The following is a 17738-nucleotide window of genomic DNA, read 5'->3' on the forward strand; positions in this document are numbered from 1 at the left end:
CCATGCCCTATAGTCCCACCTACTTGAGAGGCTGAGGCAGGAAGAATGGCTTCAACCTAGAGCAGAGGTTGCGGTGATTCCCAGATCGGAACCACCCGCACTGCAGCCCTGGGTGACAGTGGTGTGAGATCTTCTCAAAAAAAAGGAAAAAAAGAAAAAAGAAAGTTCTGTAGAAGCAAATAATCTCTTTTCTCATGCCTCTCCTTAAATTTTTTTTTTTTTAGTTTGTATTGATTCTTTCATGTATAAGCTCTCCATATTTTTATGTCATCATTTCCACATTATTAGGAAGAGAAAGTGAAATTCTAATGTCAATATTCTACTCCACAAGGCTTACTTTCCTTTTTAAACAAAGGGGTCTTTAAAATAGGCCTTATGTTAGGTTGACTTTATGCAAAGGGTTCAGAAACAAAACACCCACTTCTGGGAGGATGTTCAGACCCAAGGGTCGAACGGCCTCGAGTCTCATTTGATTGCATTGTTGCCACTGTTTTGATAATTATTGGCAAGTTATGAGGTCCTGAAACATGACATCTCTCCTCATGATTGTCAGCTACGGTCTCAATGTTTGTGTCTCCCCCAAATTCAGATGTTGAAATGCTCACCCTCAATGAGATTTTGTTAGGAGGTGGGGTCTTTGGGAGGTGATGAGGTCATGAGGATGAAGCCCTGTAAATGGGATTTATGACCTTATAAAAGGGACCCAGAGAGCTCCCTCCCCCCTTCCACCATGTGAAGACACAGTGAGAAGGTTCTGTCTATGAACCAGGAAGCAGGTCCCCACCAGACACTGAATCTGCTATGCCATAATCTTGGGCTTCCAGCCTCCAGAACTATGAGCAATACATTTCTATTGTTTAGAAGCCACCCAGCCTATGGCATTTTGTCATGGCAGCCTTTACAGACTAAGACAGTCTGTATAGCTGATGACAGGGTAGGGCCTGGGCTAGAAGAACGAGAGTTGGGCATGAGTGAGAGTGAGAGTAAGGCACTGATGAGCCAGGACAGAGTAGTGCAGACTCATAACCAACCAGAATAAAGCCAGATGCCAAAAAGAGAAGACGAAATAGGTGAACAAAAGGGATGGAAATGTGAATGTGTGGAAAGCAGCATCATAGCCATCAGTAAAGAAGAACTGTGATGCACACCTTCTTAGTGATCTCCCTGAGCTCACCCAGCTCCCTGTTCATAGTCAAACAGATAAACTCACAACTGCCTTCACGACACCTACATCTCAGTGTATCTACGTAAAGCCAGGCATGGTTTGGAGGGTTTTGAACGTTTCTACATGTTCTGTGCTCTATAGATCAACATTAACAATGCCGGGGACTGTAGCCTATGAATACAGCCATGTGTTTACTGAGGAGCTACATTACCAACCTGAGAGTTTTGTTCCCATAGCACCCAGGATCTCCAATGCCGAGGTCGTCAGCCATCACCAGGATGATGTTTGGCCTTGATGCTGTGTGGCTCTCGGCTTCCCAGAGAAAGAACAGTAGGAGGAAAGGGATCTTCATCTTTCTGTAAAGGACAAGGACACAAAAAGGAACTGAAGGATGCCGGCTTGAGACAAGGTTTTGCTCTGTTGCCCAGGCTGGGGTGAGGTGGTACGATCTTAGCTCACTGCAACCTTGAAGTCTTGGGTTCAAGCAATCCCCCTGCCTCAGCTTCCCAAGTACTTGGGACTATAGGCATGTGTCACCATACTCAGCTAATTTTGTGGTTTTTGTAGAGATAAGGTCTTGCTATGTTGCCCAGGCTGGTCTCGAACTTCTGGGCTCAAACAATCCTCCTGCCTCACCCTTGTAAAGTGCTAAGATTATAGGCCTGAACCACTGTGCCTTTCTAAGGCACTGTAACTTTCTAAGGAAACAGAAACCTCTCAAAACTCAGTGTATTGGGTCAACAGCCTGGGGCAGCTCTTTGTGCTGGAAAATGTACAGAGGGAAGAGAATTCATCCATCATCCATGTCTGCCATCCCAACACTCTCTCACCTCACTGCATTTCATTCCTTGTGAGAATAACAGGTGAAGGAATCTTTGGGGAGGATGGCGGCTTGAACACACACACAATGTCTTGCTTGTATGGAGGTCTGTGTACGTGTTCCAGCAGCCTGCTTCCTTTGAGTTAGACCCCCTCTTGTCGAGGAGGATGTGGGCTTTCTACTTCATTTTGCTGTTTGCCTCTCTTCTCACTCTTGCGGTTATGCTGCCCCACCCTGCAACAGGTTCTCCATTTAGAACCAGAGCTTATGTTGGCAACAAATATGAGGAGGTTGCTCAACAGGTTTCCCAGCCAGAGAGAGGCCTGGCTTGGTTCCCTGGAAGGGAAGGTGGCAGGTAGGTGTGCAGTGTGGTAGCCTGAGGTCTTACGTACTCAATATCAATGTCCTTCTAGTCTTCACATCGGCAGTAGTAGGCAACACCTCTCCCAGCTCCTGGTTCACAGCCTTGAGCCAGGTTCTTACTCTCAAATACTTCCAGAACCAAGTCTCTACGGCTCTGACCCTGACATCAGGAGACAGAACTCACTACTTTCTCTTTCTGTTTCTCATCTGCCTGGGGAGAAATTTTTATCCTTTATTTTCTCACCGGCCCGGGAAGAAATTTTATGACCTTTATTCTAGGTGGGGGGTCAGGGGTAGGTGTTAATCATATCAGTCCTCTGAATCTTAGTTTTCTTAACTGTAAAGTGAAAGAAATTGAGCAATTTTTTTGTTCTATTAAGTAATTTTATTTTTATTTTAAAAAATTTGAGGCAGGGTTCTGGCTCTGTTGTCCAGGTTGGAGTGCAATGGTGTGATTATAACTTACTGCAGCTTCCAACTCCTGGGCTCAAGTGATTCTCCCATCTCAGCCTCCTGAGCAGCTAGAACTAGACAGGTGCACACTGCCATGCCTGGGTAATTTTTTTTTATTTTTATTTTCTAGAGGCAAGGGTCTTACTATGTTACCCAAGCTGGTCTCGAACTTTTGAGTTCAAGTGATCCTCCCACATCAGTCTCCTGAGTAGCTGGGATGATGGTGAGGACCACCCGGCCTAGCAATTTCTTTCTTTCCAATGTTTACTGAGGAGATAGGGTCTCACTATGTTGCCCATGCTGGTCTCAAACTATTGGGCTCAAGTGATCCTCCTGCCTTGGCCTCTCAAAGCACTGGAATTATAGGCATGAGCCACCATACACTGCCTAATTTTATTTACTTTTAATTTTTAAAAATGTGTATAGATTTAGGGGGTACAGTGCCGATGTCTTACATGCATCTGGTGTAGTGGTGGAGTCTGGGCTTTTAGTGTACCTATCTGTTCTCTCCTGACACTGTACCCTCATTGCCGTGTATCTGGGAGCACTGACAGTCCAGTGTGTGAACTGGAGTGTGAGCTTGACCTCACTCTGCATCTGCTTTTGCCCTCACACCAGCCTTGGTGCATGCAGACAGCTCCCCCAGAGTCACTGAGGACACTGGGCATCAAGGCCAGTGCACACGGTGTGGCAGAATCTCTTCCCTGGCTTTCCAACAACACCTGTCACAGTGATCCATTCCCTCGCTCAGGAATGCGCTCCTCTTTGAACACACTCCCTGAGGTTACTATCGTGTCCCTCTTTCTTCCGAGTCTCTATTTGCTGGTTCTTCCCCATTCATGGACCTCAGAATCAGGATCACACCCCATATAATTACAGAGGCTGGATGGGAGATGGGAAATGGCCTGAGTTTAGCCATCGATATGGGGAGGGGGCTTTGCCAGCCGAGAGCTTGCACCCCTCCTAAAGGATGTCACCCTTGTAGCAGCTTCCAATTTTTAAAGAGAAGACAGACACACAGATTTGCATGTGCAGTTATATGACCATCAATTTAATAATTTAAACAAACGTGTAGGCTAACTGGGTGCAAAACACTCAAAGAAACAATCAAACAACGACTAAACTTATTTCCTGGCCTGGCGCCACTTTTGAGTGTCCATTTTTCAGTCTGCACTTTAAATGTTGTGAGCCTCAAGACACTTTCTGCTTTCCTGATCTCCTCCCTACCTTCATGAAATACACATGCTGTCTTGGTGAGATTAAATACCAAATGAATCCTTAGAAACACCTAGGTTTTATGTCCAGAGAGACTGTATGCCCAAATACTGAATTAAGGTCTCCATACAGACATGTATCTGGTATCTTGAATTTAACATGTTCAAACAGAGATCATGAATATGTAAAAAGCACCCTGCTATTATTATGTGAAACCATTTTTGCCATTGAGTCTAAAGGCCCCCAATTCGGTTTAATCTGCTTAAATGCTAAATACAGATAAAGCTGATGCAAAGTAACTTCTTACTGAATTCCTCAAATAAGACTGCATGAAATAATACAGTTATACAATGCCATCATGCCAAAGACCTTGTCTATCTTAATGCTTAAGCTAATATTTATGCTTGGAAAGAAATGAGAAATTGCCTGTTTCTTTTCTTTCCTTCTTTTTTTCTTTTTTTAAAGCATGGTTTAAGACTATGGGCTTTACACAACCAAAAGCTGGCATGAACTTAGAGGCTGGCTTGAGAGCAAATCACAACATTCAGATAATATAACTTCAGTTTGAAAAGGTCTTGCAAATCATGCATCCCAATTCTCTTATTTTCAGATGGGGAAACAAAGACTCAGAGAGATTGGCTGGTAATGGTGGCTCACACCAATAATCCCAGTGCTTTGGGAGGCCGAGGAGGGAAGATTGGCGGAGGTCAGGAGTTTGAGACCAGCCTGGGAAATATGTAAGTTCCTATCTCTACAAAAATTTTAAAATTTTTCTGGGCGTGGTGGTGCATGTCTGTAGTTCCGGCTACTTGAGAGGCTGAGGCAGGAGAATTGCTTGAGCCCAGTAGTTCGAGACTGCAACGAGCTCTGATGGCGCCATTGTACTCCAGCCTGGTTGACAGAGTGAGACTCCTTCTAATTAATTAATCAATTAAATAAAGAATACAGACTTTCTACAACCAAAACCTGGCATGAATGTAAAGCCTGGCTTGAGATCATATAACAACATCCATATAATATTCAGGTAATATAATATCAGTTAGAAAAGACCACGCAAATCATGTATCCCAATTGTCTTACTTTCAGGAGAGAAAACAAAGACCCAGAGAGAGTCAATGAATTGCCCGAGTCATACTCATAGCAAGCTGTGGTTTCTAGACTAGCACCCAGGACTCCTTATGGCTCTTCTCTCTCAGATTGTCCCTGGAACCCAGTATTTCTAGGGTTTTTCAGCATTCCACATGGTGGATACTTCAGTGCTTTTCTAATTACTCGAGCAGTTCCCTTGGCTACTGAATAATGCCTGTCATTTCCCAGGGCTCTGTAGTGATGCCTCCTGCTCCTACTGATAGAAACAGGTCCTGTCTAAAGGACCTCACAACCACTGCCCACCCAGTCTGAGTCCCACCACTGGTGGCTGATGATAAGGATACTGAGCTCCGTCTCACAGGCTCCAGGATTTAACACTGCTAAAGCCCCTACTGCTGCCAGCTGGTTGGCTCCTGCACTGGTCACTCCTGAAGCTGCCAGCTATATGCTGCTGATGCCCTAAGCTCCTAATATTCCATGTAGATTTCAGTAAAAGCACACTTCACTTTTTTCCCCCTTCAATTAACCTACTACTGCTTGGAATCTGAGAATTAGGTAGACTTCCCTGCTGAGTGATTGATGGACATGGGTCTGAATGTCAACCCATTTCTCTAATGCAGGCTCCCTGGCTGTGGCCCATATTGCTTCTCGGTCTGAGCTTGGAATGAATTCCTTCCCAACAGGCTTCTTTATCTCAGTAAAACAGACTTCTGTGGGGCTTCCACCTTGGGTCTGAAGACATGTCTGTATCCTGGATAGAATACACCTTAGGCATAGTTTGGGCTGACAACTATAAATGCATGCTATATGCCAATTGTGTCTATAAAATAAGCTTTGTTCCCATTAAAATGGGTGGTAATTATTTTTTTTTAATAACTACTCCATCCCAGGGGAATTGGGAATAATTATTTAATAGATACAGAGTTTCAGTTTTGCAAGATGAAAATGATTCTAGAGATGGATAGTGGCGATGGCTGCAAAACAGTGTGAACATACTTAATTCCACTTAAAAATGGTTAAGATTGAAAATTTTATGTTATGTGTATTTTGTCACAATTATAAATAGAAATAAATCTTAAAAAAACAAGTTAAGAAAAATTCTTATAATGTTAAATTTGAAATGGAATTATTAAAATGAACGTATTAGTTAAAATAATGCAATCCTTTCTCTGACCCACTGGTATTCAGTGAGGCCATGTATCTTGCATTGGCCTTACAGAGACCACAGTATACTTGTTCTGCCTTGATTTGGAGCTCAACCATGTTGATTTGTCTTAGCCAATGGGATGCTATCAGATATGAGAGAAACAGAAACGTTATGCTTGCATGTTTAGCTTGGTCCTGTTGTCCTTTTGCCATCACCACAAGAAGCTCTTTCTCTAGTATGTGCTACCTCCCTTTCAGCCTGGGCCCCAGAATAAATGCATTTGTAGCGGACGCAGCCCAACAGGCAGGCTGGTGCTTGTTTGTTTCAGCCAACAAACAAACCAGTGAGAATATACACTGTTGTGTTAATCTGTTGAGCTTGGGAGAGAATTGGTACATGACATTATTGTGGCAACAATTCACTGAGACACTATATTATCTGAATTGACAGTTTGCAAAAACAGACAAAGGGTATGCACTGCAAATGTTGATAGAATACGCATAATTAGGGTTCGGAGAAAATCAACAACATTTTGAAGTAGAATTTTTTGGGTTTGTTTTCATGTGTGTTCACCTTGCCTTCCCATTAAGTATTTGTAATCCCTCAATTTTCTTTAGCAGTTCTCCCCCATGGCCCTGTGAGTGAATAAATATTCACTAAATCACTTAATTGAGCCTTAGTAAAGGAGTACACACAAATGCAAATTACCCAGGATAATGGGTTCCATTACAGGTCATGAATGGTATTAAATCAGGATTTCTCAACCTCTGCACTACTGACATTTGGGGATGGATGATTTGTTAGCGTAGGGGCCTGTCCCGTGCATTGGAGGATATTCAGCACATCTCTAGCCTCTACCCACTATATGCCAGTAGCATGTATAACTCCCCTCAGTTATGAGATCCAAAGATGTCTCCAGACTCTACCAGCCATTGCTGGGAGAAGGGGAGACAAAAATTTCCCCTGCTTGAATACTACTCTATTACAGCAAAAGAGGAAGCTGGTGTGAGAGAGTAGACATTCAGTAATGAGAGAGAACTCAGTGTCAACTATGTTTTCCTCTTAGCTCCAAGGGAAGTATTTTTTCTTACAACATCCTATACAGTTGTTCCATGCAATCATCACCACTATGTTCTTACAGCTGCACTCTTAGAATGTGAAGTATTTTGAGAAGCATGATATTTTTTAAAGAAGACAGAGTAAATGTGGGAAGCTATGTGACTGGCAGTCCGGGGGTACTTCCTTCACACATGACACTACTAATCATAGTCAATCACCTCTCTCCCTCCTGATCCACTCAATTCTTCTTATCTACATTGAGTTGGTACTTTTGTTATTCAGTTAGATTACTAAACTTTGCAAAGTGATTGAGTGATTGACTATCTTACTCTTATTTATTCAAATAAATAGGGCAAAAGAGTTTTTTGTTTGTTTTAAGTCTCTTCACTTTTATCTCCTTGGGAGACTTAAGTCCTTGGGACTAATTCTAGAATTCAAGGATGTGTTTGATGGTCACATTCACTTTCTATGAGAGAGGAAAATGTTTACATGAAAACACACACACACACACACACACACACACACACACACGCTATATTTAGATTATTCAGCTCAGCTCTGTCATTAACTATTACCATAGAATTATTTTATGTGACACACTTATGTTTTATTTATAATTTATGACATTCATTTGACATGAATTCTATACAAAGTCTGAGATGAAATGATTTAGTCCCTGGCATAGGCCTTGCATCTTTTCTCTTTTAAAATAGGCCAGAAATAAAACTACCCCTTATCTCATCACAAAATTATTATTTTGCAGCTAAAGATCTGTAATGGCTTCACGCTGGCCTAAGACACAGACTGAGAGTGTAACTAATGGATCCTCTCCTTCCTGGGTGAGAATTATCATCCCTTGAACATCATTAACATAAAATCCCATGCAATACCCTGCTACCTTCCTTGCAGACTGCGAACACCGTGCTGGGCAGGACCCACAGCTAAGTTGAAAGCCTCTCCCAAATCTTAACTCCTTAAACACAAACTTGGTAACAAAGAGTGAACAATGGCTTATCTTGTGAACAGGTTTTCTAAGGCTAGGCTCAAGATGATGTGTGCTCTAACAAATGTTCTTTTGTTCTATCCCTTTCTTGGAGCAGCCGTTTTGAGACAATTCTTCATTGTGTTCAACATCTGTTAACTCTTTGGCTGGCAAATCCAGGCTCCAGCCCCACATCCGTGACAGAGAAATTGCAAATATGAGCAAATATATCTGTACAAGTGCTGCACGCTTCTGTTTAAACAGCTAGGTGAATGTAATAAAAGGTGAACTCTCCTACCTTCAACACTGCGATCCTAACAATGGACCTCATATTGGAGTGAGGTGAGGAAAGGCTGAAGAATAAGAGAAGGGCAGAGATAATTTGGAGAGGCCAATCTTTAACCCCCATCCCCAGCTTGCATATGACTTATCTGGGGACACCGTCTCAGATTCCTTGCATGGGAGGAAGTTTCCCTTTTCTTATCACTGTGCATTTCTTTCTCAGCACTGATGATACAAGCAAGTGCAGTTTTAGTTATTTTGTGTTTAAGCTTCCCTGCTGCACTGGAAGCATTCTGCAGCCAGGAAGAAGTCTAAGTGCCTCCTGGCTATATACCTACCATCCTCTCTCATGCTTGGTACACATTAAATAGTCACTATTTGTGGACTAGGCAAATGAATAAATAATGACAGAGAACGGTTGTAAATCTGAGATCAGATTATTGTTTCCCTTCCTAATTAGATTGTAGACACCATGGGAGCAGGGGCTGGTTAAGCAACAAGTATCAAAGAAAGCCACATTAAATCAAAAATGTATGTTTATTCTGTTTAATTAAAAGGCCCTCATGCCAGTTCAACCAGAGAGGAAATTAAGCAGGGCCATGCACTATTTTTTAAATGGTTGGAAGGTTTTATGGGGCACAGAGAAGATTCAAAAATTAGCATCCGTCTTTAAATATGAAGAGTGAGACACACTAGAGGTTTTTAAGATAACTGAAAACACCATTAATAATGCCCACGAAAAGCTCAGGGTTGGAGCATCGGGGTCCCTAAGTAGATTTAATGGCTTACAAATCCATAACTAATACCAGGAATTTGCAAAAGAGTGAATTTAATAACCACCTATCCTCATAAGAGTGCAACATATAGCATTCATATCAGAGAAGGCTAGAGCCAGGAGGCTGTGTTCTGTGTCTCTGCTTCATTACTAGGTTCATGTTTCACTTCATACAGGAAATAAATACATAGCTTTTCTTATTTTAAAATAACAGCTTTTCGAGTGCTTAGTATGTACCAAGCACTGTAAACTGCTTTACCTACTTCTTAACCAATTTCTCCTGTGTGAAAAAAAAAAAAACATGGGAACACGTTTTTATCATGAGTTGATATTTGACTTAGGGACCTCAGATTTTGTTAATAGTGTTTCTCAGCCTCAACACTATTGACATGTGGACTGGATGAGTCTTTATTGGTGGGGAGGGGAGCTGTTCTGTGCATTGTAGGATGTTTAGCACCATCCCTGGCCTCTACCCACTAAACCCCAACAGGATGCTGTCCCCAACTTCTCTGTTCTCCTCTAGTTGTGAAATAAAAAAATGTCCTCCAGATATTGCCAAATGTCCTCTGGGGAACACAACTGCCTCCAGCTGAAACCACTGAGTTAGTGCTAGCATGTTACCCACCCTATCATCTGTAGAATTTTCACCTCCTGGACATAACAGAATTGCAATTCATTCCCTCTGCTCCTGTATGTAGGCAGATCAGCATCTACCAAAGGATTTGGAAATGCCAAATCATTTGAGTAGATGCAAATTTCTCATTTGTAACCACAAGTGCATCTCCAATGTTAACAGACAATGTTTCTCAGGTATAATATACTTCCGCAAGCTATGGAAGCCCTTAAATTCCAACGCACATAGGCAACCATCTCCAAAAAGGCTCTTCAAGGAAAACATTAGGCTGCAAGCATTCCTTCTTCTCATACCTTCTAAGTTGCTTATTCTGTCACTTGTCCATGTGGCAAATCTTTTGCTACCTTACATTTTTATCAGGAGTGATACTCTGCACAACAGCATCGTGTTCCTTGCCTGTCTGAACCCCAAAGAATCCTTACTCCTACACATTGGTCTTTGGGAGCCATACCCTTCTTCTGTTTTTCTTAGACAGAGTCTCACTCTGTTGCCCAGGTTGGAGTGGAGTGGTGTGATCTCAACTCACTACAACCTCTGACGCCCGGGTTCAAGAGATTCTCCTACCTTAGCCTCCCGATTAGCTGGGATTACAGGTGCCTGACACTGCACCTGGCTAATCTTTTATTTATTTATTTATTTATTTATTTATTTTGTTAGTAGAGATGGGGTTTCGCCATGTTGGCCAGGCAGGTCTCGAACTCCTGAGCTCAAGTGATCCACCCGCCTCGGACTCCCAAAGTGCTGGGATCACAGGCGTGAGCCACCACTCCCAGCCTGGGAAACAAACTTCTCTCTCTCTCTCCCCTGACCGACTTCCAATATTCCTCTCACCTCCCTCCCTTTTGGGATCTCCCCTTTCATAAAAGCAAATGCAGATCACCACGATTCTTCCTGAAAGATAACCAACCCAGGGGAATGTGATAGTCTCTGTTTTTGTTGCAGCTACTCTCTCATTCCTAACTCTCCTTAGTTCTCTTTTTGGTGGCTTTTATTCTCTGCTTGTCAAGAACTAGCAGAATGAGAGGAAAAATAAGAGTCAGAGCTCTGGCCTCATCTCAGGCCACCAGCTATGAGTCTTTAGGAGGCATGTTCTCCTTGTGAATCACTCTTCTGCATATCACCCTAAGATGTCACCTTGACCATGGGGGAGTCACTTGGGATAGTAGCAATAAAAGGTTTCTAAAATGCAACCAGATGCAGTAGATTACACCTGTAATCCCAGCAGTTTGGGAGGCTAAGGCAGGAGAATTGTTTGAGCTCAGGAGTTCAAGACCAGCTTGAGGAACATAGCAAGACCCCATCTCTACAAAGAATTTAGAAATTAGCTGGGTGTGGTGGCACATGCCTGTAGTCCCAGCTAATCAGGAGGCTGAGACAGGAGGATGGCCTGAGCCCAGGAGTTTGAGGCTGCAGTGAGTTATGATTGTGACACTGCACTCTACTCTGGGTGGCAGAGCAAGACCCTGCCCTACCTGACTCCCAGAAATGTTTCCAAAATAATAAAGTGCTAGACAAATGTAACTTGTTAGGATCATTTTAGTCTAGCTACACCTTTGTAGTGGAAAGCAATTCACTGACAATTCAACCAAATCCATTTCAATTCCACAAATACAGGGCAAAAACTAGAAAGATATTATAACAGTCCTATGGTAGTTCTATGATTGTATGAGACACACAGTCACCCTGCAAGACTCTAGCAGGTCAAATGAGGAAACCCACAAGTACAAAACCCACTAAAGTGGGCAGTGGAGTCAGAAATGCAGTTTCTGCTATTGAGGTTTTCATTCTCTCTCCCCTGCTTGCTAGCAGTGAAACCACAAGCTATATATTTAGCTTGTTTTCTTTTCTGTAAGAGAGGAATAATAATACAAGTATTATTTTGAGGATAAAACTACACACTTAGGACCTTTTTTATTTTTATTAATTAATTAATTTACTTATTTTGAGACAGGGTATCACTTTTTCACCCAGGCTGGAGTGCAGTGGCATGATCACGGCTCACTGCAGCCTCAACCTCCCAGGCTCAAGTAATCCTCCCACCTCAGCCTCCCAAGTAGCTGGGATTACAAGGGCACACCACCATGACCAGCTAATTTTTATTTTTATTTTTTTTATAGAGACAGGGTCTCTCCTTCTGGGTTCTTAGTACTTATTGATTCAGCAAGGGAATCATAGTAAGAGGCCATAGTTGTTCATTATAGTTATTTAATAATATTAAGTTACTATTAACTTATAAAGTTCTTATTATTAAAAGTACAATTATTAATAATAAAATGTTATGTAGAGTATAATAAGTACAGTAGTAGAGTTTTGAACAAAAATGTGGTTGACCACCAGTGACTTCCTTTCTGGTATTCACATCTGATACAATTCCCACCTGTTGAGTATGGGCTGGACCTAGTGGTTTACTTCCAATGAGTAGGATATGGAAAAAGTGATGGGATGTCACTTCTGTGATTGGGTTGTAAAAGATTATGACCTCTATCTTGCTGGCAAACTAGATATCGCTTGCTGGCTGTGGATGAAGTAAGTGGCCATTGTGGAGAGACCCATGTTATAAGAAAAAGAGAGAAGTGTCCAGCCAACAGGTGGCAAAAAAATGAGGCTTTCAGGTGAACATCCTGCAAGGAACTAAGTCCTGTCTACAACTATCCGAATGAACTTGGGAAGAGATCCTGCCACTTTTGAACCACAGATGAGACCACAGCCATGGCACCTGAAGTAGCCTGAAAGAGACCTAGAAGTTGAGACGGATCCGGCTAAGCTATGCCCGGATTTTTGACCTACAGAAACAATGGGATAACAAACGCGAGTTGCTTTGAGCTGCTAAGTTTTGGGGTAATTTGTTACACAGTAGTAGATAACTCCAATAGCTTGAGGTGAGGAGTTCAATGTTGTCAGTGAGGACAGGAAAAAAGCTCCCCAGGACAGCAGCTCTGAAATGTCATGCTGAATTTATTTTAAGAACATGTTTCATTAGTAATGAGTCTCAGAATTTATATAAGCAATTTAAGGACACATGTCTCAGCTCAGCAACCATGTAAAATGAATTTTGTTTTATAACTGAAAGTTGAAAGCACCTGAATTAGAAAAGGGCATTTAGGGTAGCCCAAAGGGAAGTGGCTAAAAAGAGATTAAATAGAGCAAAATTCAGGCTCTGTATGAGCGCTAAAAGCTCACCAAAAAAACTAGTTATTTAGAGACCTACTTTGGACTATTACACTTTGTGATTTTGTACACAAAATTGATTTTTTTAAATAAATGTTTTGTTGTATTTTTAGTATTATAAATGTACAAAAGAGAAAACACCAACCAGTCACTCAGAAAGCCACTCAGGTAATATAGGTGTGTTTCTCTCCGTGTTCTTTGTTTTCTATCATTATTGTATAAGTTGCTGATGTTGCAGGATTCCTACAAACTGTGTGCATTGATTGGTTGGTTATTTTTTCCATGCAAAACTCTGACTGTGAGTTGGAGGAGAGGTCAGGATAAATCATCATGATCAGACATGGAGGGCATTTACCTTTTTTCTTTCTCTTATTTTAGGTTGGGGGCATTTATCTTTATTCAGAAGTGATGAAGCAGAGATTGAGGACACAAGGGGTGACAGGCATGGTTTTGTTATACTCCCGCAGACATTCTGGTTGCTCCCTGGCAGAAGGGTTGGGCATAAACTGGAGTGGATCCCACGACAATGGCCATAGCCCCTCAAGGAAGCTGGTCCAGACTAGCACAGGGGCAGGCAGGAGAGAACTGGAGAGAACTGAGCCGATTTTAGACACAATCAACACAAGCTGGTAATTGCCTGGATGTGAAGTGTCAGAAAGAGGCAATAGTCAATGATGACTTCAGCCTTGCCCCTTGGAAAGATACTGGTCCCATTAGCTGGGTAGGGAACAATTAAAAATATTGGAGGATTAAGATTATGAATTTGTTCCACACCAAGATGCCACCATAGAAGGGATCCATTATATATATATACATATACATACACACACACATATATATACACACACACATACATATCTGTGTCTGTGTGTGTGTGTGCTCCTTGGAGAAGATTCATTTCCATTTTCTATGCTATGTGGTGAAAGGGTTAGTTCAGGTGCAGACCATTTTATTGAAATTGAACCCAATAGGATAAAAGCCCATTAATAATTTTTCATGTCTATATTAATCTCTGAATCATAAAATGATTTTGGTTAGCTCAGTGTGACAGCATATCATTCATTATACCTCCAAAATGTGCCCGGGGGTAGATATTATCAGGACTAGGATGAGAAATACCATCTAGCCCAATTAAGAATGTGAGAAAAATTTAAGTTTGTTAAGAGCCACTTAAGGCTAGTCAGGGTGGCTCAAACCTGTAATCCCAGAAATTTGGGAGGTCAAGGCAGGTGGATCACTTGAGGTCAGGAGTTTGAGACCAGCCTAGTCAACATGGTGAGACCCCATCTCTACTAGAAGTACAAAAAATCTGCTGGGCGTGGTGGCGCGTGCCTGTAGTCCCAGCTACTCAGGAGGCTGAGGCAGGAGAATTGCTTGAGGCTGGCAGGCAGAGGTTGCAGTGAGCTGAGATAGTGACACAGTACTCCAGCCTGGGTAACAGAGTGAGAGGGACTCGGTCTCAAAAACAGTGACACGGCACTCCAGTCTGGGCGACAGAGTGAGAGAGACTCGGTCTCAAAAAACAAAAAGAGCCACTTAGAATCCCACTGCATATAAATTATTACCAGCAGAAGTAATTGGACTTTGCTTTTCTTTCCTACAAGCCTGGCTTAGAACAAGGTATTGAATAAAGAGGTTCACAAAATTAAACCAGAGTGCCAGTTGACATAGAAGTAATTTAAAAATTAAATAAAGCCTGCTCACTCCAAAATACAAGAACATGGAGGCATTAAGGTCTGAAAAACTGCATAATTTTCCCTTTCAAAAATTATTTTTCTGAACAAAGCTTAATTTGGCAAAAGAAGCATGAAAATTTCCGTTTTTTTTTTTTTTTTTTTTTTTTTTTTTTGTGGAGAAAGTAGCTATTCCTAGAACAGCATTATTAGGAAGCGGAGAGACAAAGGAATATTTTTATAACTAGAGATGTAACCCAAATATTAAATTGTTCATTAAAAAGAAAGATTAACAATGTGGGGCCCACATAAGCATGAACTTTAGGCGCACAGGGGCAAAGAAACATGTTCCTGATTATTTGCTCGACCGGGAAGAAGGCTTATTTAAAAACAGAGAAAAATTTGCACCCGAAAACAATATTTTTAGAAGAAAACAGCTTTGTTCAATCCAAGGTATGTACAAGTCGTGAAATTTGATTGCACAAAAGTGCTACTAATCAAACAAAGGTCCCTGTTTTTAAATGTAAAGAGAAATAGTCCTGACATGAGGACAGCAAAAAAACCCCATTTCTGAAATTGTGTCTAAACCAGACTTTTCATAGATTTAAATACCTATTTAGGAATCACTTGTGATTTTTCTAAAATAAGATGTTCACATTTTACTGGTTTAGCGAATCTGTTTCTATCGTTTCAATACAATCAATTATACCTAGCATAAATTCATTATAACATACATTGAGTATTAATAAAATACTAATTAAAATTATGTTTCAAAAGTAAGTCTTGCCTAAGCTATTTGTTTACATTTGAAGTCTTTAGAAGGGTTTGGGGCACACTAAATGTTGCATGTGTGAAGATTCTATTGGCTCCTGCTGATTTTTTAATTTTTTAAATTAAAAAAAATTTTTTTTAGAGATAAGGTCTCACTCTGTCACCCAGATGGGAGCACAGTGGTAGGATCACAGCTCACTGCAGCCTTGAACTCCCCAGCTCAAGCAATCCTCCTGTCTTAGCCTCCTGAGTAGCCGGGACAACGGGCATGCACCACCACACCTAGCTAATTTTTAAAAAAAAATTTTTGTAGAGATGGGTTCTTGCTATGTAGTCCAGGTTTATCACAAACTGTTGGAGTCATGAAATCCTCCCACCTTGGCCTCCTGTGTAGCTGGGATTACAGGTGTCAGCCACCACTCCTGGCTTTCTCCTTATTTTCCCCCTTCTCTGTTATTGCTCCAGTTGATGCATCATGAGATGGAGGGGAGGACACTGAGCAATGGATCCAGAGATGGTGACTGTAATCCTGGTGCTGCTGCTAACTAGCTGTCAACATTGGACATGTCACCCATTCTTTGCAAGTCTCTATTTCCACAGCTGTACAACAAAAAGGCTCCTATCATGTCTAAAACCCTGTGATGTTTACGCCTCTATAATCTGATGCTTTTTCTCTGAATCTACCTGGAGCTAAGGAGATGGAATCAATGTAAATGTCCATCAATGATGATTGGATACAAACAATGTGCCATATATATATATATATATATATATACACACACACACCATGGAATATTACTCAGCCATAAAAAAGAATGGGCTCATGTCTTTTGTAGCAACATGGATGAAACTGGAGGACAGTCCATCCATGTTGCTGCAAAAGACATGTAAACAATGTACTTACATAACAGGAACTTTACCACAGCAAAGAAAATGTTCCCTAGTGAAATGATTCAGAAACAAAAGTAAAAAAGCTCATGTTCTCACTCACAAGTGAGAGGTATACAATGAGTACACACAGACAGAGTGGAATAATAGACATTGAAGACTATTGAAGATGGGAGTGTGGGAAGCAGTGAAGGAGAAAATACTACTTATTGGGTACAATGTATATTATTTGGATGATGGGAGCAATGGGTACACTAAAAGTCCAGACTTCACGACACAATATATTCATGTAACACAACAGCACTTGTACTCCTAAATCCATAAAAATAAAAAATAAGCAAATGCTAACCTCTTCCACAAACACCCTCACAGACACACTCAGTAATAATGCTTTACTGGCTATCTGGGCATTCCTTAGCTCAGTCAAGTTGATGCATGAAATTAACCATCACAACATACAATGCAATATTATTCTTACAGTATTATTCTTGCAATATTCTTAACCTTACAAAATGAAGAAATCTTGCAATATGCAATAATAACACAGATGAACTTTAAAATATGTTGAGGCCAGGCCTGGTGGCTCACACCTGTAATCCCAGCACTTTGGGAGGCCGAGGTGGGTGGACCACTTCAAGCCAGGAGTTCGAGACCAGCCTGGACAACATGGTGAAACCCCATCTCTACTAACAACAACAAAAAGTGTGTGTGTGTGTGTGTGTGCATGTTTGTATTTAAAAGGCCTTCATGTTTTGTTGTTTCGTTTTTCTCTCCTAAGAACTTGTCTTTTTTTTGAGCAAAACTTTGGTTTTTTGGGGGGTTCTGCCCAGAGTTGAGAAATCTAGTTAAAATATAGATAGTCCTTATCTAAATAAAATTGGTCTCCTTATGTAATCATATAATAGATTTGTGTAATTTTATGTTTGATTTGCTCAAAGAAAAATAAAAGGATCTCCCTCTAGCAACACCAGACCTTTTCTCTCTCTACCTTATGATGTAAATTTGCTGTTTGATTTTTACTTGAGTGGTTTCCTTTAACATGCAATTTTAAGGCTATTTAGCTGACAACCACCTAGGGCTGTAAAACAGGTTATCAAGAATCTGAAAGTCTAAGATAGAAAAAGAAAAAAAGGATGGTCTTTATGGATCTATAAAATGTACTTCTATTTGCATACCTAATGCATCTATGTATTTATGCATTGTGTACACAATGTTTCACTACTAAAAATATATAAAAGAGCTCTAATTAATTGG

The 17738-nt window shown here is 41.1% G+C and overlaps 1 protein-coding gene across 1 annotated transcript in view; it reads right to left on the reverse strand.

Moving 5' to 3' along the window:
- The window catches only part of STS (steroid sulfatase), a gene marked incomplete at its 3' end in the record, with an annotated part of 122138 nt that overhangs the window by 86164 nt on the left and 18236 nt on the right, over positions 1 to 17738 (reverse strand). The window contains exon 2 of the mRNA XM_017847384.1: positions 1381 to 1521. Within this exon, the coding sequence (XP_017702873.1) occupies positions 1381 to 1521 (141 nt within the window). The remainder of the gene's footprint in view (positions 1 to 1380; positions 1522 to 17738) is intronic.

This window comes from Rhinopithecus bieti, unplaced genomic scaffold, assembly GCF_001698545.2.
Source record: "Rhinopithecus bieti isolate Rb0 unplaced genomic scaffold, ASM169854v2 scaffold_30077, whole genome shotgun sequence".
NCBI lineage: Eukaryota > Metazoa > Chordata > Mammalia > Primates > Cercopithecidae > Rhinopithecus > Rhinopithecus bieti.